This window comes from Gossypium arboreum, chromosome 12 (genome assembly GCF_025698485.1).
Source record: "Gossypium arboreum isolate Shixiya-1 chromosome 12, ASM2569848v2, whole genome shotgun sequence".
In the NCBI taxonomy this organism is placed as follows: domain Eukaryota; kingdom Viridiplantae; phylum Streptophyta; class Magnoliopsida; order Malvales; family Malvaceae; genus Gossypium; species Gossypium arboreum.
Window position 1 is genome coordinate 77,427,111 of NC_069081.1, and position 23,551 is coordinate 77,450,661.

The window sequence follows — 23,551 nt, forward strand, 5'->3', positions numbered from 1 at the left end:
CATGCAAAAATAAAGGATTTGCATGTCAAATTTCCCCAAAAGAAGCTAGTGGCCGGCCATGACATGGTTTATGGGCAAAGAAAACATGTTGAAACATGTTTTGTTAATGCATGATGAATTAAATGATAAAATAATTAATGATGTTGGAGGAGAAACAAAAAAAAAAATCAAGAAAATAGCTCATCCTCCCCCCCCCATTGCCGTGCAAGTGAAAGAAAAACAAGAAAAAAATTGTTCATCCTTGTTCTTTCCTTTTGGCCGAAAATACTAAGGGAGGAGATAGGAGTTTTGCTTCATGCTTGGTTTGGAAGAGAACAAGAAGGAGATTTGGCTAAATTTGCATCAAGATTAAGGTATGTATGAGGTTGTGTTGGGAGTTTCATGCATGTTTTGGTTGCTAACTTGATGTGCATGTTAGCCATGGCTCAAATCTTTGTTATGCCATGGAAATGGTGTTTGGCCAAAGTTGTTATGGAGATAAAGCCATTGCATGCTAAGTGTGAAGCTTGATGATGATGCATGCAATGATGGAATGTCTACTCTTGAGTAAGATTTTGAGTTTTCTTGTTGTTTTATCATGATTGAAGTTGAAAAGGAGCATGGTTGCCATATTCGGCCATGATGCATTCATGAGCATGGTTCATGCTTCTTGCATGTTAGTTAAAATTTGTGTTTTGGATGGCTATGGACACCTTGAAATTCGGCCATGCTCATATATATATATATATGTTTGCACATGATGTTTTGGTTATGAAGGAAGTGATGAATAAGTTTGTTTAAAGAAGAAGATGTTGAAGAATAATCGTGAAATTGCAAGCACAATTCGGCCTAGCACACATATAAGTGCTTGATGCTATATTATAAGTTTTGAGCCACAATATGCAAAGCATTAACTAGTAAAAAGGCATGCTGTTTTTGTGAGGTATTAAGTGCATAATTGGCCTCAACATGTACATGAATATTCGGCCTTGGGTAGCCTATTGAAGGCCTTAGCATTTCCTTGATGCTCAAATAAATTGTATTGAATTGCTTGATGTAGTATAAAATGTGCATGACCATTGTGTATTCAAGCTAAAGAGTGGCCATATGACCATTTAAGTTCCTTGTCATATTCGCCATAAGCTAGCACAATGAGGTTTTAATAAATTGAATTTGTTTGAATTAGCTCAAGAGCTAAGAGGTCCGCAATTGGACAAGGGGAAGGAAAAAGTGATCGAATAGCCGTAAAAGCCGTTCGACAACAACCGAGGTAAGTCCTCAAGAAGTGACCTTACTTGAATTATGTGAGATGAAATATGGATGTGTATGATTATTGATTATGTGTGTATGAGTATTTGAATTCCACCCGGGCTAAGTCCCGAAGGCGAATATTGATTATTGATTATGTGTGTATGAGTATTTGAATTCCACCGGGCTAAGTCCCAAGGCGAATATGCTAATGATTATAATTGTGTTTGAGCCTTAGTAAGGAAAATGAAATATGTATGTCCAATGATTATTGATGTATGTGTGCATGAGAAATTGAATGATATCCGGGCTAAGCTCAAGACAATTATGCTGAAAATTATATCCGGGTTAAGACCAAGGCAATTGTGCTAGTAGCTATATCCGGGCTAAGACCGAAGGCATTCGTGCAAGTTGTTAAATCCGGCTAAGACCGAAGGCATTTGTCCAAATCGTGATATCCGGGTTAAGTCCGTAGGCCTTGGTGCGGGTTACCATAACCGGGCTATGTCCCAAGGCGATTGAGCGAGTAGCGACGTCCGGTTAAACTCGAAGGTATGTGATTTGAAAATTATAAGCTTGCTGGAAAATTTCAGTTAATGCACTTGTGAAATTTCCCAATGACAAGGTAAGTGCGGTGTGTGCTTGCTGGCGCTAGGAGTAAGAGCGTATGAATATCCGCTCCTATGATGGAGCGAGTTATCGGCCTTAATGAAGCCGTTATTTGTGTATGAACATAAGTGTTGGGGTGGTGAAGTAAGTACGATTATGTGAATGTGCATTAATGAAATGATGCATTTGGTTATGTGAATGTATTGCTTTAATTAAAGCTGATTATATTCCTTGAGACTTACTAAGCATAAAAATGCTTACCCCGTTGCTTTGGCTCTCTGTTTTATAGATTTCGCTCGATAGCAAACGGATTCGGGATCAATAAAGTCGAAGTCATCCACACTATCCACGCCTCTATTTTGGTATAAATTTTGGTTGAACTTTGAAATGGCATGTATAGGACTACCCCTTGTTGGTTTAAAAATGTGGCGATGTATATGTATACGGCCATGCGAAAATGGCTCGTAAAAGGAAGCATGAACTTAGACTATTTATGGTTTGAATGTATATATATGGTGTCATGATGTGATTATGGATCGGAAATGGGAGTGTTGGTCACATGATCAGCCATTGGTATGGTTAAAATGATCATATGTGAACCTATGTATGGCAAGACTAGTTGGTTGATAGAGACTACAAAAATAGATAAGACCTACCTTAAAGCAGATGCTGCCAGCTGCAGTGACGTGAATGTGAAAAATCACCAAAAATTGTAGGAATGGTATTAAATAGTGAATAAGCTATGTAAATGAACCTTGATGAGTCTATTTTCATATAGAAGAAGCGAAATGATCATAGGAGTTACATGTTAAGAGATATTGAAGCTATTGTGAAACAGGGCCAGAATGGTTTCTGGGTCCCCTGTCACAACTTTAAAAATTAACTATAAATTATCCAGAAATAATTAGGAGACATACCTTATATGTACAGATTCCATTTTTAGTCTAGTTTCATTAGAAGCAAACGGCACCAGCATTAAAGCCCTGTACAGAGAGATATTCAAGTTATACCGCGAGAAGGTCAGAGCAGTCGATCCCTGTAACATGGGTGACTTTAACTAATAAACTGTACCAATTGGCCCGACCAAAAATTCTAGAAATAAATCCATGGATGGATATATGAGTCTAAATTCAGGGAAAATTTACGAAACCAGTTTCCGAGTTTTGAAACTCGAGATATGATTTTTAAGGCGACGGTGACGCAGTCTTCCAGCCTGACTGGAAATGCCAAATTGGTGGGCAAAACATGTGAACTTGGCTTGTTAACCCCTCGTGTCTGACACCGGCGATGGTCTCGGGTTCGGGGTGTTACAATTAGCAACTTGAAACTCGATCTCTTTTCGCTTCAAATCAGCATAGGATTTCTGTCTATCCGGAGCAGCTTTCAAGCAATCACGGAGTACTCTTACTTTTTCTTCGGTTTCCTTGACTAGATCGACTCCGTGAATCTGACTCTCTCTAAGTTCAGTCCAATACAAAGGCGTTCGAAACTTACGCCCATACAAAGCCTCATAAGGTGCCATTTTCAAACTCGACTGAAAAATGTTATTATAAGCAAATTCCACCAACGACAAATACCTTTCCCAACTGCCTTGGAATTCTAATACACAACATCGGAGCATATCTTTCAAAACCTGGATTTCTCTCTCTGACTGACCATTGGTTTACGGATGAAAAGTAGTACTAAAACCCAATCTTATACCTAAACCCTCTTGGAGCTTCTTCCAAAACTGCGATGTGAATCTCGGATCTCTATCCGACATGATTGACAAAGGTACTCTATGAAGTCTCACAATTTTAGAAACATACAACTTGACTAACTTATTGAGTGAGTAGTCAGTACGTACCGGAATAAAGTGAGTTGACTTAGTTAATCGATCCACCACGACCCAAACCGCATCTTTCTTTCTTGGTGACAATGATAGTCCCGTTACGAAATCCATAGTAATCCGGCCCCATTTCCACTTGGGAATAGTCACGTGTTGGAGTAACCCAGAAGGTACTTGGTGTTCAGCTTTCACTTGTTGACATATCAAGCATTTCGAAACAAATTCTGAGATATCCTTTTTCATACCCGGCCACCAATACAGTTTCTTTAAATTATTGTACATTTTAGTACTTCCCGGATGGACTGACCAATGGCTACTATGTGCCTTACTTAAGATCTTCTGAATCAGTTCGGTACCTTTAGGAGCACAAATCCTATCTTGGAATATCAAGTATCCGTCAAAATTAATCCGAAACTCTATTTCTAGACCCGATTCACATTGAACTCTTTTAGCTTGCAATTTGTTGTCACATTTTTTAGCTTCAAAGATTTCTTGAAAGAACATCGGTCTAGCTCTCAATTCAGCTAAAATAGAGCTATCATCCGATAAAGCTAACTGAGTGTTCATAGCCTTTAATGCAAACAAGGATTTCCTACTTAAGGCATCGGTGACCACATTCGCCTTTCCCGAATGATAGTTAATCACTAACTTGTAATCTTTTATTAGCTCTAGCCACCTCCGTTGTCGCATGTTTAACTCCTTTTGAGTCATCAAGTACTTTAGGCTTTTGTAATCAGTGAATACCCGACATTTCTCACCATACAAATGGTGTCTCTAGATCTTTAATGCGAATACAATGGCGGCTAGCTCCAAATTATGGGTCGGATAATTTTTGTCATATGGTTTCAGCTGCCTCGAGGCATAAGCTGTCACCTTGCCTTCTTGCATCAGTAAACATCTGAAACCATTCAATGATGCATCACTATAAACTACAAATTCTTTGCCTAGTTCAGGTTAAACTAAAACCAGGGCCTCAGTCAACAATGTTTTTAACATTTCGAAACTCTGTTGGCATTTTTCTGACCATTCGAATTTGACATCCTTCTGTAACAACTTTATCATTGGAGTAGCAATCATGAAAAATCCTTTAACAAACCTTCGGTAATAGTCGGCTAAGCCCAAAAAACTTCTAACCTCAGGTACATTCCTCAGAGGTTTTCAATCTACGATGGCCGAGATCTTACTCGGATCAACTCAGATCCCATTACCAGATACGATATGTCCTAGAAATCTGACTTCTTTAAGCTAAAACTCACTCTTACTAAATTTAGCATACAATTATTTGTCTCTCAGAATCTGCAACATTGTCCTCAAGTGATCGGCATGTTCAAACTCACTATGAGAATAAATCAAAATATCGTCAATAAACACTACAACAAATTTATCCAAATAGGGTCGAAAGATGCGGTTCATTAAATCCCTGAAAATCACAGGGGTATTCCTTAATCCTAAAGGCAGTACTAAAAATTCGTAGTGACCATTCCTCGTCCGAAATGCAGTTTTCGGCACGTCTGAGTCCTTAACTCTCAACTGATAGTAACTAAACCTCAAGTTTATCTTGGAAAACACAGTGGCTCCCTTTGTTGGTCAAACAAATCGTCGATTCTTGGTAAAGGATACTTGTTCTTAACTGTAACTTTGTTGAGTTGTCGATAGTCTATACTTAATCTCATCGATCCATCCTTTTTCTACACAAACAGTACTGGAGCACCCCATGGAGAATAACTCGGTCTCGCAAAACCCCTGTCAGTTAATTCTTGTAACTGCATTTTCAACTCCTTTAACTCCATCAGAGCTATCCCATATGGAGCAATCGAGATGGGCGCTTTACCAGGGATTAACTTGATACCAAATTCAACTTCCCTAGTTGGGGGTAATCCGAGTAATTCTTCCAGAAACACATCTGGGTACTCACATACCACTGGCACTGACTCAATCTTCAATTTGGATACTTGAGTATTCAACACAAAAGCGAGATAACCTTCACACCCTTTTCTCAAATATCTCTCTACCGTCATCGACGATATCACTATTGGCAAGTTATCCGGTTCACTCGGTCCAACCCGAAGAATATCCCCGCCTTTGCATTTCAACTCAATAGATTTTTTTCCACAATCCACTATAACACCATGGGAAGTTAACAAATCCATACCAAGGATTACATCAAACTCATCAAACGACAATATCATGAGGTCAGCCGGAAAACAATGGTCTCTAATTGTCAAAGGACAATTTCTACATACTTGATCAACTAACACATGTTTGCCTAATGGGTTAGACACTTTTACCAAAAATTTAGTAGACTTAACTAGCATGTTCATACTGGGTACCAATTTCATGCAAATATATGAATGGGTGGACCCCTGGTTAATTAAAGCAACAACAAGTATATTATGGATAGAAAAGGTACCCGTAATCATGTCGTGACATGAAGCCTCAACGCGAGTGCGAATTACATACGTCCTCGTAGCTGCTCTATTTTTAGGCCTCCCAGCTGGGGCATTCTTACTATTTGCTCCACTTCCCAAATTCTTCTATGGCCTTCCTCTAGGAGCAGTGTTGCCAGACTTCATACTTTGTGATTTCTCCTTCTCAACCATCTCAGGACAATCTTTAATATAATGATCATGGGATCCATATTTGAAACATGCCCAGCTATTCATCCAACACTCACCGAAGTGGCGACGGCCACAGTGTTGACACTCAGGCCTATTAGGTCGAGCATTACCCACACTCGCTACTGAAGTAGTTTGAGCTTTATGTCTTGAAGATTGTTTCCCTTGGTTTCTAGTTGAGAATCCAGCTGAAGCACTAGATCGAGTGTTAAATTCCTTCGATTTCTTAGATGAAGACTGAAATGATTTACCCATCTGTCTCTTTCTCGAGTCACAAAACTCCATTTTAGCCTTTCTTTTCTTCTTGGCCAATTCTTCAGCCTTACAAGCTCTCTCTACCAGCACTGCAAATTCTTTTAGTTCAAGGACACCAACAATCAATCGGATGTCTTCATTTAATCCATCCTCAAACCTTTTACACATAATTGCCTCGGTCGATACACATTCTCGAGCATACTTACTAAGTCTGACGAACTCATGCTCATAATCTGTCATCGTCATCCAGCCTTATTTTAACTCGAGAAATTCCTTCGTTTTTGGTTGATGGATCGTTGACTAATATACTTCTTCCAGAACTCCTCTTGGAAGAAGTCTCAAGTGACTCTCTCTCTTGGTACAATCGACACGAGGGTATTCCACCACTGGTATGCTGAGTCCCTTAAAAGTGATACGGCACACTTCATGCACTCATCCGGTGTGCATGAAAATTCATCAAATACCCTGATGTTATTCTCAAGCTAGAACTCTGCCCTTTCGGGACTATCATCTTTACTAGCACAGAACTCCTCGACTCTATGCTTTCGGAACTTATCTATTGGGGGTTTATTCAACCTCATGAAATCCATACCCTGGGGTGCTACAGGGACAGGTTAAGGAACATGTGGGGGTGGAGGGGGTTGAGCATTCGGGTTCGCTTGAACGAACTCCGTGTACCAATTATTCATCATATGGAGAAAGGCCTCCCGAGCCCCTTCTCCTCCTTCCTAACTAACCGTGGGAGGTCTATTATCAGTCGGCACCGCACCTACTGCGGGAGCAGGTGCGTTACTCTCAACATCATCTGCCATTTTTCGATCGGGATCCATTAATATATGAAAAACACAATTTAAATTTGTCAGGAGTGATCACACTATCATAATATATATATGGCATGTATAGCTAGACTCGAATACACCTACGTTAGTTCGAGAATCATCTAAACTATAGCTCTGATACCACTAAATGTAACACCCCACACCTGTACCCTACGCTGGGATAGAATACGAGGTGCTACAACTCTTAAGCACATGTAGTCAAACGTTTTCGAGTCATCAAGACTTGGTAAAATTTAAAAATTTTTCGGAACATGTCTAAACTTCATTAACATGGATTCACGAGACCCTAAACATCCATCGGTAACCATTCAGGACCGATTCAGGTCCTTTAACAAACTCTAGAAAGATGACTTTAGAAACATGGCACACGCCTGTGTGGCCATTAGGACATGGCCATGCTAAAGGCCTGTGTGGTTCACACGGCCTAAGCACTATGGGACACGCCTGTGTACAGAGCCCGTGTGAATTAAATTCTAAATTTGAACCTGTAGGGATTTTCACATAGCCTGACATACGCCCATGTCTATGGCCGGTGTCCCTCACACGGCCATGACACGCCCGTGTCTAAAATCCTTGACATTCTGTTTCTGACATCAGCATCCAGTTAAGGGCACACGGCTGAGGCATAAGCCCGTGGCCAGAGGCAGTGTCCTCCATACAGTTGAGACACATGGCCGCGTCTCTACCCGTGTGTTTATTACCATGCATACTAACTTAAAATTTTTACATGTAGGGGATACACAGCCGGACAACACGCCCATGGGGCTGGTCGTGTGTAACACACGGCCTAGACACACACCCATGTGTCTACTCGTGCGGACAAAAATAAAGCTATTTACAAGCCTATTTGCTACCCTTACTTACATTAACCTACACAAGATCAACCAAATCAATACAAACATAACATATATATAACCATATCAGCCACAACCATTAGAAACTTGCATCAAATGCATGTAATAACAATTAACATTAGCCAAATTTAATAGCCTATACAAAATGAATATCACATCCATCATATGAGCCAACACTTGTGGCTAAACTAACAAGACACTAAACTGAAAATTCAAGTCCTTATACATGCCAAAAATTAAAACATTTGAACTAGCTATACCAAAGCTTCAGGTGATAGTGTGATCAATGCCTCCGACGCCTCTTGATCCCCGATACTAGCTTGACGACACTATAAGAAAATAGAAAGGAAAGGAGTAAGCATAAAGCTTAGTAAGCTCACATGCATATAATAAACAACATGACTCAATAGTTAAAATAAAACAAAGTTTCATAAGCTTAACCTTCTTATTCATACTCTTACAACAACTACTTAACATATTGAAATCTTTACTCAAGAGTTTTACGTACATACCTGTACTAACTCGTAACACAATTGCATAATTCCCATAATTGAATTAGTCGTTGAATAACTACCAACTTACTCGTTTAACACTAGGAATATCATTGGATACTCAGAAAACATATGCATAACACACCATATATGTTGACAAGCTACCTTGTTTAACACATCACATATTTCTCGTTCTTGAGCTAATCACAGGCCTGCTCACACAAGCTGATAGTCACGACGTAACTACACAGGCTGCTCACTGGAACGACGGAAAAAAAATATGCAAGTGAACAGAATCGCAACAAGTAATAAAGTGACAAGTAAATGTCAAGCTATCGTACCCACAGGGACTGTAAAAGAATTATTTATGAAATTAATTGTAAAACACTTTAATGAGGTAAAAATAATTTGGCTTTAAAAGATGGTCAAAAACTATTTAAAAACTAAGTAAATGATTAAAAATAAAACAAAAGAGTTCTAATGCACGATTTCAAATAAGATTTAATCAAGATAAATACTTGTGTTGGATTAATCATATTCCTTTAACTTAGAATTATTAAACTCATGTTTACACTGTTACGAATAAATTCACAGCAACCCGGTAATTTACTAACTTATGAACAAATTTACATACAAAAATCCATTCATATCTTGACATATCCCTATGTCAATTCAACCGACTAAACAGATTCTAGCAAGCAAACATGTTATTGCACATACATACTCATTAAATTGAACCAATCTCTTGCATATCCCTATGTCAATTCAAATGATTAATTAAATCTAATAAGCATATAAAAGACTTTGTGAAGTAACAAGGCATCCCTACATTGAAACAATTTAATCACAATAATCTTGCAAGTTACGCAAGGCAATAATATTGCCAGATACATTGCTAATTTACCCTTCAACTACCTTAGAAGAATAAACATGCACTGATTAATTTAATTACAATTTCAATCCGTTTAAATAATTAATTCATTAGTTACCTCACAGTCGTAATGCAAGAATAACTTAGGCATGGTTTTACTTAATCAAGCATCTTACCGAGGCTTATAATAGCATAAACATCATTTTAACGATTTAAGCAGGCAGGATATAATCAACCCAACACAAACATAATTTAAGCTGAATTGATTAAAATAACCATTTCAATAGCATAAATGTTCATAAACATGTTCGTCAAAACAACAACAAAAATTAAAGAGTTAGGGAACAAGAGGCAAATCTGGTGTTTCTCCGTGGCTTGACTAGTTACTCCGTTCTTCGTTCTTCGTTGGCCTTGGCTATCAAGGTGGCTTATGAACACCTAATTGCTGCTCCAAATGGCTGATAGAAGCCTCTTTCCCAAGAGAAGAAATTGACATTTGAACAAGAGGAAATGGAATGGAAAAAATGAGAGAAAAATGAAGGAGAGAATGAGAGAATGATGTGAAGTGAGTGATGCTTTGAATGATCAGCAAGGGGTGGCTTTTATAGATGATTGTGGCTGCTAAAAATAGTAAATTCTAGAAGCCAAAGAGACCTCCCTTGGCCGGCCACACACATGGCAAAGTTGAGAGTTTCAACTTTGCCATTTTAAGCTTGGGGCAAATCTACAAAGCCATAATTTAAGCTGGGGTTTGAATGCAATTTAGAAGTCTTTTGAGGGCCTTTTTGCAAGCATATTTAATCAGCTAAAATGCTGATTTGGGTCAGCATATGGACGGTTCTGGGCTGCCCATTTAGTGGCTAGTTCGGTTCACTCAATTTGGCTCGGCGGTCTTGGTTCAAGCTGGACCCTTTCTATAATTAATTAAAATAATTTATTTAACCCACATAAATGGGGAATAAATTAAAATTAACTAAATTATGAATTAATACACATTTCTAGACCGTCTCAGGCTGGAAATTAAAGTGCCTCGATACTTCAAATTGCTTCTCGGTTTTGTGCTTTCAGCTGTGTCAGCCGAGCCAATTTTCAACCTTTGCGCGAATTTGTCGAAAATAGTCAAAATTAATCAAAATTAAGTATAAAATTAAATAAATTCACCATGTTCATATTTTTAATATGATTTAATTATTTTATAATATTTAATTATTTTTTGACAAGAATTTAACCGGATTTGCATGAATTTAAGTAAAATTGGGTATGAAAAAGTATATAAATTTTTGTGTTTCCACACCCCCAAACTTAATTCATTGCTCGTCCCAAGTAATGCACAAATTTTGAAAAGAATCTCTTGGAAACACCTTTGAAAAATTCCTTCAGAACAACATTTTTCCCAAAATTATGAGTTTAAAATACTTATGCTCAAAGACAAGAAATTTGATAGTTATGCTACTTAAGTATACATATTGTTCTAATTAAATTCAACAACTTATTATAATTGCAAAATTTAGACTAAATGCTTTTGTAACAAAGACATGTTAACCCTTACCAATTTGATTTTTATTCCTTTATTCAAGACTAAGCTGCAATCATTAAGCTTAACTTATGTCTTTATATGTTGATCGTAGCAATTTCTTTCCACTAATGTAGGTAGCATGAGGACTTTGAATCAATAGGTCTTCATCAAGGTTGTAACGTGGCTAGGCTAGGGGTAGGTGAAAGGTGGATAAATTTTGGTTTAAGAAACCCTAGACTCAGTGTCAATCGAACCTTCAGCATTTTTACGTTCGATACACCAACTTGACTTTCATATGCTCTTTTGTACATCTTTTTCAAATACATGTGCTCTGTTTTCTTTTCTTTTTTTTAATTAACACGAGTACTTACTTTGTGTACTGGAATTCTCGAGCAATTGATACTTCTTTTCAACTCCCCCAAACTTATTTTCGAAGTACATCTTGAATATTACTGAGTCTAGTGTTTGGGACAATTTTAAGATCATTAAGCGAAAAGTAATGGCTAATTATTGTAAGGGTCGAAATAAAATTAGGCCATATAGTCTCAAAGTTGGGTTTCAAAGGATAAAATTTTACCATGGTGGGCTTGAAAAGCTCAAATGGTCCAAACAATAGTTGCTTAAATCATTTCCAACGTTCCATGCTCCCTAGGATTTCGCCTCAAGAAACTACTAAGTCAATTCTAGAGACTTAAACTTTCATGCATACCTAAGTTTCCTAAAGAACTAAAAATTTTATAGTACGAATTTACATGCTTTATTGAAAATACATTCATGTCATTATTAAACTAACATAATAATTTATTGAAATAATAGAACTTTATTCATACTCAAATTGAGCATACTTAACAAAATTCAAAGTTTTGAACAAAATATATCCTAACCATAATTAAAAGAAAATTTTTATTCTGAGTAGAAATAATTCAAATTTTCGGTCCCTCCAACTTAAAATGAACAATGTCCTCATTGTTTAAAGTGAATAGATACTATACACCAGGTAGGATTTTAGAAAAGAGGAGGTGAGTCAATTTGACTGCTTAAGTACCAACCTATTTCTAAATCCAATCCTAGACATGTATATATCCATTGCCACACTTTATACTTTGTGACTTGCTCATATTTTATTAGTTATTTTCCTCTCTTTTTTTTATTATGAAAAAAAGTAAAAGATTCCTAATTAAATTTAATCCTAAAATGACCTAAGAACAGAAATAAAATAAAGTCAAGATCCCTCCTTTATTTATTTGCAGACCCTTTCGAATTTGACTCATCTTTTGTTCCATCACTATCGTTTTTGCATGAATTGCTTCACTCCTTCTTAGATAATGGACTCCATGGTTCAAATATGAAATCTAGAAACTCAGGCACAAAATAAACGGGTCATTGTATATTTTCTTAAAAGCACTTCTCATCGAGTCATCCCTTATTTTTGAGTATCTCCAGTAGGCTTGTTGCTACCATTGCATATGTTGCATTAAGACCATCAATTTTGATAGCTCATATCGAAGGTCTGGGCTAGGCGGTTGAGCTCTAAACATTGAAGCTTCAGCATCAGGTTCTGCTTCTGGCTCCACTGATTCTACCTTATCAGAGACTTCAAATGATTGCATCGTGGGATCTTCTTCTTCATCAGGGTCCTCTGGTTTCTCACTTACTTCAACTCGTTCTGTAGAACTGAGTCTCCAGCTACTCGGTAGAGGTCCCAATCTGTGATTGTGCCTTGGCTATACCCTGTCTTCCTTACATTTGCGAGAATTTCAACTTTCAAGCATAGAATTGTTATTGTAAAGGGGAAATGAGCAGGGCCAGAGCGTTTAACGGCACAATTCCGTATCTCCCTCAAGATGATCTTCCCCAAATCAATGGTCTTACTAGTTAGGATCGAGTACAATAAGACCATTCGCTCTAATGAGATTGTAGTCCCATGTGAACTAGGCATAAGGCTGAATCGGATGAAGTAAAACCATACCTTCGCGAGTGGCATCAAATATTCTCTTCGACAAGTGTGGATTCCTTGTTTTGACATAGCCCATGTAGAGCCCTGAACTGTCAGTTCTTTGAAATTTCTTGCAAATTTTCAGGCTTGATATTGCTTATCAATGTGGAATATTCGTCATTTTCGAAATCTGGTAATTTAAAGAACTCATTAATAGCATTTGAATTTATCGGTACCTTGATTCCACGAACTGGAACTTCTGTCATCTCGCTCGAAGTTAAATTCGCATAGAACTCACGAACTAGCTCATTATCCACACTAGGTCTCTTTTCACAAAACAGCTCCCAATTGAGGGTTTCAGCAACTTGACGAATACGTGACATAAAGTCTCGGTAGTTGCTCTTCTTTAATGTAAATCCTTTTTTTGGATGCATCTGTTGATTTTTGAAGATACTTTCATATCTCACTTTGGCTTCTTCACAGTTGAACTTGTTTTGTGTTTCATCAATTTGAGTGGAAGCACGAGTTCTCTTGCCAGGCATGTTTAACCTGATCATAAGATGGAAAAAATTATTTTCTCAATAAGATTTAATAAAAATTATTAATAATTCAATGAATTAAAAAATTAATTAATTGAATAAAATTAAAAATTAAGAGAAAACTAGGTCTTACCACCTTTTTTTGTAAAAATATAAGAACTCTAGAATAATAATAATAATAATGAAGGAAAAAATGGCAATTTAACAGGAGGGTTGGAGGGTCTGTGGCTTAGGGTGGATGAAAGGGGAATGGCGCACAAGCAGCTAGGGCGTGCGGGCGTGGTGCGTGTGGGAGCAGTGATGCGTAGCAGGGCTGGAAGTAATCAGCAACATGGGCGTTCGGCAGCAGGTAGGACTTGGGCACGCGCAGGATGGTGCGGAGGGTAGGTATCGCGCGCGGGGTGAAGGCCAAGCTAGAGCTGAGGCTGGGGCAGCTTGAGGCAATGCGCGCGTTGTATGCATGGGATGTGCGTGAGATGGAGCTGGGCGTGTGCTGGTCGACTGCTTGGTGCTGCTGTTGCTAGGGGCTTTGGCACTTTGGTGTTTTGGTGCTTTGGGTTTTAAGTGTTAGATGAATGGGGAGATGGGTGGTATTTATAGAGGGAGAAATATGAATTAGAGTAGAATTCTTAAAAAAATTTAATTAATAAAAATTCTAAATTCTAATCCTATATAAAGATAACAACAATTAATAATTAGATATGTGCATATTAAATTATTAATTACTATTTAATTTATTTTAAACAAAGATAAAATAAAATAATCCTAATTCTATGCTAAGTTGATAAAGATTAATATATAAATTATAATAGATATAATTATAGATTAGAGATTATCATCTTATTATCTTTATTAAAACTTACCAAATAAAATCCTAAAATTGATAATAATTAATATATATTATAACTGGTATAATTATATATTAATAATTATCAAATTTTTAACTAAAAACATTTATTCTAAAAGCCTTTTAAAAATATTTACAAAAGAAACATCTAGTTTTTATTATTCACGAAAAGAGCAACCAAATTTTAAAAAAACTTCAATTAAGTCCCTAGACTTAATGAAAATTTGAAATTGAGTCGTAATTTAAAACTCGGGTCAAAATTGACCTTTTTATTTGAAAAATCAAAGATTAAAATCTCTACTTAGAGAATAATTTTTAGGAAAATTATGTTAAAATCTCTATTTAGAGAATAATTTTTAGGAAAATTATGTTAAAATCAATTCTCAGGAAAGGTTGGAGGGGTCACAAGCGGTCCCGCTTAAGTTCCAATCTCTTAGACAGAATTTATTTAAACATACTAATCCTAAAAATATACCCTAAATCATTTATTAAAAAGGAGCATAGGAAAATTTTAAACATCCGATAAAATGAACGAAATTTCATTCTATTCAATCTTATCTCCCCAATAGTGTTTTAGGCGTTGAGCGTTAACTCGAAAATTACCTCCCTTACCTTGGAGCTCGACAAATCTGTATGGATAGACATGATGGATCATAAATGGACCGGACCAACGTGATTTTAGCTTACCTGGAAAGAATTTTAGTCTGGAATTAAATAACAAAACTTGCTGACCTGCTTCAAATTCTCAAACTCGAATATGCTTGTCATGCCATTTCTTAAGTCTTTCTGTAACACCCCGTACCCGAGTCCGTTACCGGAGTCGAACACAAGGTGCACACAGACTTAACTTAATTATTTTCACAGTCCATAAAAAAAATTTCCAGGCAAGCTGGTTACTGCGTCACTGACGCCTTAAAAATCATATCTTGAGTTTCAAAGCTCGAAAATCAGTTTCGTAATTTTTCCCTGAAACTAGACTCATATGTCCATCTACAAATTGTTTTCTAGAATTTTTGGTTGGCCAATTAGTACAGTTTATTAGTTAAAGTCTCCCCTATTATAGGGTGCGACTACACTGACCTTCATGCATTACGACCTGGATATCTCCCTGTAAAGGGCTTCAATACTGATGCCGTTTATTTCTATAGAAACTAGACTCAAGGAGGAATCTACACATATATGGCATGACTCCTAATTATCTTTGGTTAATTTATAATGAATTTCCAAAGTCGGAACAGGGGATCCAGAAACCGTTCTGGCCCTGTTTCACGAGAGCTTTAATAACTCTTAACATATAACTCATATGACCGTTTCGTTTCTTCCATATGAAAGTAGATTCATCAAGGTTCATTTACATAATTTATTCACTATTTAATTCCATTCCTACAAATTTTAGTGATTTTTAAAATCCACACCACTGCTGCTGTCAGCATCTATTTTCAAGGTAAACTTTACCTATTTCATGGTTTCCATGGACCAACTAGAATTTTGTCATACATAGGTCCACATATAATCATATTTAGCCATTCCAATGGCTGATCATTTGCCCAACACTTCCATTCCAATCCATAGTCACATCATGAAACCATACATATATACATAAACACAAATGGTCTAATGCCATACTCCACTTTTACGAGCCATTTTCGCATGGCTGTACACACATACATCACAAAACGTACTTGAAAAACAGCAAAGGGTAGTCCTATACATGCCATATCCAGAGTTCAACTAAAAGAATACCAAAAGGGCTTTGATAGTGTGGATGACTTCGACTTCGATGATCCCGAATCCGATAGCTAACGAGCAAAATCTATAAAACAGAGAGCCAAAGCAACGGGGTAAGCATTTTAATGCTTAGTAAGTCTCAAGTAATGAAATCAGCTTTGACTAAAGTATTACATTCACATAGCTAAATGAATCACTTTATTAATACACATTCTCATAATCATACTTACTTCACACTTCATCAACATATACACACACAAGGTATCAACCTATCTAAGAGCCGAAAGTTCGTTAGTCGATTGAACGAATACTATTTCAAACGAATCGACTTTTCCGATGCACATGCAAACATACCTTATCGTTTGGGTTTTTCGAGCGTATTAATTGAATTTATTGCAGCACAAAATGCTCACCTTCAAACCAAGTTTCTTCGGAATTTAGCCGGATATAACCACAAGCGCAATTGCCTTCGGGTCTTAACCCGGGTATAGCAACTCGTACAAATGCCTTCGGGTCTTAGCCGGATATAACAACTCGCACAAATGCCTTGGGTCTTAACCGGATATAGCAACTCGCACAAATGCCTTGGTCTTAACCGGATATAATCACTAGCATAAATGCCTTCGGGCTTAGCCCGGTATCATTCAATTGCTCACGCACACATATATCAAAAATCACGACACGTCCATATTTCATTTTCGTTACTAAGGCTCAAACACAAAACATTTATCAAACCTTTCCAATTTCGCTCAATAGCCACACACAAAGAGCATGATTTCAATTGACTTTACAACGTAGTCCCTACGCACATTCGGCTATCCGCCATAATATGACAAATCATTTCAATATAATTCAAGTAGGGTCGTTATCAAGACTTACTTCGGATGTTGTTGAACGATTTAAACGACTATTCGCTCACTTTTTCCTTCCCTTATCGGATTTAGTCCCCCTTTGCTCTTGAGCTTAATTTAACAAATAAATTGATTTAATCATTTGAGCATCGACAAGAGGAATTCAAGGTACTTAGCCCACATATATTCATTAGACATTAAAGTCACATATGTACGAAATTCATGAATTAAACTCAACACATTTGTTAGTACTCTCCTTAGCCGAATTTTCTAAGTTAAGATAAAGCCTTCAACATGCTTACTCATGGCCGAACAACACATCAACCTAGGTACTCATTCATGTGGCCGATTATGCATGTTGGTGTTGAGGCCAATTACATGTTTAATACCACACATGAATGGCATACATTTTACTAACTAATGCATTACATATTGTAGCTCAATACACATCTATCATTTACTTCATAACCGAAACATCATCACAAGAAAATATATACCTTGAGATAGTATATATGTCATACCAACACATCATGTGCAAACATATATACATATAGGTGCAAGGGCCGAATCTCAAGTTGATTATAACCAAATACAAACATATATCCAAAACACAAATCTTACCTACCATGCAATAAGCATAAATCATTCTTATGGATATACCATGGCGAATACATCACAACACCATATCATTTCGATTTTGGTCATGGTTAAACAAAGAACTTAATGTCTCACTCCAAAATGCTAAAAAGAAGGTCCAAGAGCCATCAATCCACCATCACATGTATCATTAGCAAGCTTCATATTTAACATGCAATGGCATCAACACAAAATCCACCTTGGCGAATATCATCCCCATGACATAGCAAAGTTTTGAACCATGGACTAATTAGAACTCAAGCTAGCAACTAAAAACATGCATGAATCTCATGGAACACCATCAAACATACCTTAACTTAGATGCAAATATGGCCGAATATCTTCAACCTTTCTCCTTTCAAACCGGCCAAGAAGAACCAAAGGATGAAGCTTTTCTTTTCTCTTTTTTCTTTTTCTTCCTAGTTTTGGCTCAAAGAAAGGATGAACAATTTTTTTTTCTTTTTTTTTTAACTCACGGCAATGGGGGGAATCACACACCTTCTTTTTTTTTTTTTCATTTCTTTATTCCTCACCTTAGTTTAATGTTTCCTCCCATATTGCACCAACAAAACATGTCTATGACATGTTTTGCCCATCCTCCTTTGTCATGGCCGGCCACCACTTATAAAAAGAGGGGTATTTGACATGCAAAACCATTGTTTTGCATGCATGCTTCAATTAGTCATCACACATTTCCCTATCCTACTTTCAAAGTTTACTACTAGGTCCTTTTTAGTGAAATTCACATTTATAACCCTAAATCAAATCATCAAAAATGTCACACACGAATTAACACATATCATAGGCATCAAAATGAATATTAAATTATTTTTATGCCTCGGTTTTGTGGTTCCGAAACCACATTCCGACTAGGGTCGTTTTAAGGCTGTCACACTTTCCTTGAGTGATTTGGCATTTTCGTAGGAGAATAGCCGGAGTTCCTCTAGCTCATTGAGTTGGAGCATCTATTTCTCTTTAGCAAGCTTAGGATCCAAGTTGAGTTGTCGAAGAGCCCAGTAAGCCTTGTGCTCTAACTCTAAGGGTAGATGACATGCTTTCCCAAAGACCAACCTGTAAGGTGACATCCCTAAAGGTGTCTTGTATGCTGTTCTGTAAGCCCATAAAGCATCATCCAACCTTTTGGACCAATCACTTTAGTTTGGGCAAACTACTTTCTCAAGTATGCCCTTGATTTCTTTATTTGCCAGTTCAGCTTGCCCATTCGTCTGCTGATGGTAAGCTGTTGCAACCTTGTGTTTCACTCCGTGCTTGTCTAATAACCATTTTAACCACTTGTTCACAAAGTGGGACCCTTCATCACTAATGATAGCTCTTGGGGTTCCAAACCTTGTGAACACGTATTTCTGCAAGAGCTTAATTACAACCCCAGCATCGTTTGTCGGATAAGCTTTAGCCTCGACCCACTGGGACACACAGTCTACTGCTACCAATATATACTTGTGACCAAAAGACGGAGGGAAAGGACCAAGAAAGTCAATACCCCATACATCGAACAATTCTACCTCAATGATGTTTGTTCCAGGCATCTCATTTTTATTGGTGACATTTCCGACCCTTTGACATTGGTCACAGCTCTTTACATATGCATATGCATCCTTGAATAGTGTTGGCCAAAAGAATCAGCTTGCAATACTTTGGCCGCTGTACGAGTACCTCCGAAATGTCCTCCACTCAGACTGAGTGATAATGGTATAAAATCCTTTGTGCTTCATCTTCTGCCACGCATATCCTGATCATCTGATCTGCACACTTTTTAAACAAATATGGCTCTTCCCAGAAATAGTACTTTACATCGTGAAAGAACTTTCTCCTTTGTTGATACGTCTTATCAATTGGCATCAAGCCACAAGCTAAATAGTTAGCAATATCTCAACCAAGGGGTACTGTGGACATGACTTACCTTCAGTATGTGTTCATCTGGAAATGTTTCCTGAATTGGTATACTAGGTGAATTCACTTCTTGTGGCTCCAATATGGAAAAGTGATCTGCTACTAGGTTTTCTACTCCCTTCCGATCTTGAATTTCTAAATCAAACTCTTGAAGTAGAAGCACCCATCGGATTAGTCTCAGCTTAGCATCTTTCTTGGCAAGTAAGTACTTAATTGTCGAGTGGTCTGTATAAACAGTTACTTTCGTACCTACAAGATAAGATCGAAACTTGTCAAAAGCAAATACAATCACAAGTAGCTCTTTTTTTTGTTACCGTATAGTTCAATTGAGCTCCTGTAAGAGTCCGGCTTGCATAGTAGATGAGATGAAAATCTTTGTTCCTTCGCTGGCCCATGATAGCCCCTATTGCGAAGTCACTTGCATCACACATTAATTCAAATGGCAAATCCCAGTCTGGTGTAACTATTATGGGTGCCGTAACTAATCGACTCATCAAATCTTTGAAATCCTTTAAACATTCATCATGGAACTTGAACGTCGTGTCCTTCTCCAATAATTTGCATAAGGGTTTAGCAATTTTGGAGAAGTCCTTGATAAATATTCGATAGAACCCGACGTGGCCCAAAAAGCTCCTAACATCCTTTACAGATGTTAGAGGTGGGAGTTTCTCGATAACATCTACCTTTTCTTTATCTACCTCAATTTCATGTCTCGTTATCCGATGCCCTAGAACAATTCTTTCTCGTACCATGAAGTGGCACTTTTCCCAGTTAAGTACTAGGTTCGTTTCTTCGCATTGCCTTATTACCTTAGCTAGATTGGCTAAGCAATAATCATAAGCATCCCCGAATACTGAAAAGTCATCCATAAAAACTTCCAAGTACTTCTCAACCATGCCAGTAAAAATAGACACCATACATCTTTGAAATATAGTAGGTGCATTACATAAACCAAATGGCATGCGTCTAAATGCAAATGTACCATACAGGCAGGTGAACATTGTCTTGTGCTGATCTTCTGGTGCTACTGTAATCTGATTATACCCCGAGTATCCATCGAGAAAATAGTAATAGTCTCGCCCCGTGAGTATATCCAACATCTGATCTAAGAATGGCAAAGGAAAGTGATCTTTCTTAGTCGCCTTGTTCAGTTTCCGATAATCAATGCAAATCCTCCATCCTGTAACTGTTCTAGTAGGTATCAACTCGTTGTTCTCATTCTTTACGACTGTGATACCTCCCTTCTTTGGCACACACTGGACCAGACTTACCCACGAACTGCCTGAGATGAGATAAATGATACCCGCATCTAACCACTTGATAATCTCTTTTTTCACCATGTCCTTTATAATGGGGTTCAGTCTTCGTTGTCCATCAATTGTCCCTTTTTCGCCATCTTCCAGGATAATCTTTTGCATGCATATAGATGGACTAATACCACAGATATCGGCTATGGTCCATCCGATAGCCTTCTTGAATTGTTTCAACACCAAGATGAGTTTCTCTTCTTGCTCAATAGTTAATTCTGCTGAAACAATCACAGGCAAAGTAGAAGCGTTACCTAAATAAACGTTTTTTAAATGTGAAGGTAATACCTTGAGTTCTAATTTAGGTGGTTCCTTGATTGATGCTTTTGGTTGGGCATACTCCCTCTTCTCAAACTCCAAAGATTCAAAGCGGGATTGTGGATTAAATCCCCTTTGATTAGCTTCTAACAAAGCTAAGTATTCATCTTCCTCTTCATCATTTGGAGGATCTAATGTCAAAATTTGTTCCAACAGATCCTCAACATAGTTGAGCTCCTTTTATACTAATGAATCCTCTAATTCGAATACTGCAGAACAATCATCAATTGTGCCAAGAAATCGCATAGACTAAAAAATGTTAAATGTTACCTGATCATCCTGAACATGTATTGTAAGCTCGCCCTTTTGCACATCAATAAGGGTCCTTCCGGTTGCTAAGAATGGTCTTCCTAGGATAATCGACACTTCTTTGTCTTCTTTAAAGTCTAGGATAACAAAATCAGTAGGGAAGATAAATTTATCTACACGTACCAATACGTCATCGATTTTTCCTTCTAGATGTGCTAAGGATCGATCTGCTAGCTGAAGTGTAGCCGTAGTAGGTCTAACTTCACCTATCCCCAACTTTCTAAATATTGACATAGGCATCAAGGTAATACTCGCACCTAAGTCACATAAAGCCTTACCACAATATGTTGCTCCGATGTTGCAAGGTATGGTAAAACATCCAGGATCCTTCAGCTTTGGGGGTAGTTTGTCTTGAAGATATGCGCTGCATTCTTCGTCAGAGCTACCATCTCAAATTCTCCAAGTCTTCATTTTTTGGACAGGATATCCTTCATAAACTTGACGTAGTTCGGCATTTGTTCAAGTGCTTCAACCAATGGGATGTTGATGTGAAGTTGCTTGAGTATGTCTAGAAATTTCTTGAATTGAATTTCCTACTACTTCTAAAGTCTATGAGGGTAGGGTGGTGGTGGTTTCTTTACTGGAATTGGTTAATTCATTTTCTGAAGCAATTCTGCATCTAACGAGTTGTTAGTTGATCGGACTTAGCTGATTCTGGAATTACCTTGTCGGGTTTTTCAGATTCTGGTTCTTGTGCAACTGGAGTTTCAACACTCGGTTGAACTTCCTCTGAGTCTTAAGCATTAGCTGGCTCTCTTTTAGCTTCGATAGTGTTGGGCTCTACTATCTTTTCTCTTCTCAATGTCAATGCTTTGCAATGCTCGTTCCCCGAATTCCTCGGATTCTCCGTATCACTAGGTAAAGAACCTTGTGGTCGGTTCCTGAGTTCAGTAGCTAGCTGGCCCACTTCAAAATTCCTTAGAGTGACATCGTTTTTTTCCATGTATGCCTTCAATAAATTCTCTAAGCTATTGGATGATTTGACCTGAGCTAGTTTCTGAGCTTGTTGGGAAAAACTAGGCGGCTGAGTCGATCTAGGTTGAGCGTAGTTGTTACTGGTTCCAGCCCCTTGGTTGCTCCAGGAAAAATTCGGGTGGTTTCACCACGATGGGTTATAGAAGTTGGATTGTAGTCCTTGCCTTCCTCAGTTTTGGTTCTGGTTACCCATGTAATATATAGATTTAGGATTTGATGGACATTCTTTGAACAAATGTCCCTCCCCACAATAAACACAGGCTATACTCTCAAATTAGTGAAGTGGTTGGGCTACAAAACTGTTAGACCCATTAGTGGTAAGATTCTTAAGCATTGAGGATATTGAAGATACTTGAGATGCGAGTGAAGTGAGAGCGTCCACTTCTTGTATTCCAGTGACTCGTCTTCCTGACGTGGTTCGATTGGTTGGCCATTGATAATTGTTACTGGCGATCCTCTTGATGATTTCGTAAGCCTCAATATACGACTTAGAAAGGAGAGCACCGTTAGCAGAAGCATCCACTACCATCCTCGTGTGAGCATTAAGGCCATTATAAAATGTCTCAAGTTGGATGAAATATGGGATTCCATGATGAGGGCATTTTCGTAATGGCTCTTTGTATCATTCCCATGCCTTATACAATGACTCATCATCCATTTGTTGGAAAGCAGTGATCTCGTTCCTCAACTTAGCATTCTTACTAGGAGGGAAATACTTCATGAGGAACCTTTTGGCTAACCCTTGCCATGTAGAAATTGAGTTTGGTGGCAATGAATTCAACCAGGCTCAAGCTCTATCCCTTAGTGAGTACGGGAATAGCTTCAATCATAATGCATCTTTGAAAACTCCAGCTAATTTGAAAGAGTCGCTAACCTCCATAAATAGTCTTAAATGAAAATGAGGATCTTCTATAGGCATTCCACTGAATTGGCCCACTGTCTGAAGCATCTGGAACATTACTGACTTCAACTCAAATTGTTGTGCCTCGATTTCGGGTCTCCTAATACCCGGATTAAGATCATTAAAAACAAGCACTGCATACTGTCTCAAGGCTCTATCCCTATCATCAGCAATAAGGATAGGATTTT

The 23,551-nt window shown here is 37.8% G+C and overlaps 1 protein-coding gene and 1 non-coding gene across 2 annotated transcripts; one reads left to right on the top strand and one right to left on the bottom strand.

Annotated features, from left to right (window-relative positions):
• Positions 1-4,499: 4,499 nt before the first annotated feature.
• On the bottom strand, positions 4,500-5,853 carry LOC128285432 (uncharacterized). Its single transcript, XM_053022927.1, has 3 exons — positions 5,652-5,853; positions 5,368-5,567; positions 4,500-4,562 (listed from the first exon to the last, which is right to left on the bottom strand). The coding sequence occupies exons 1-3, from the start codon at positions 5,851-5,853 to the stop codon at positions 4,500-4,502; spliced, it is 465 nt and encodes a 154-aa protein (XP_052878887.1).
• Positions 5,854-23,046: 17,193 nt separating this feature from the next.
• Positions 23,047-23,153, top strand: LOC128286154 (small nucleolar RNA R71). Its single transcript, XR_008276699.1, has one exon. It is a non-coding gene; the product is annotated as a small nucleolar RNA R71 (small nucleolar RNA).
• Positions 23,154-23,551: the final 398 nt, after the last annotated feature.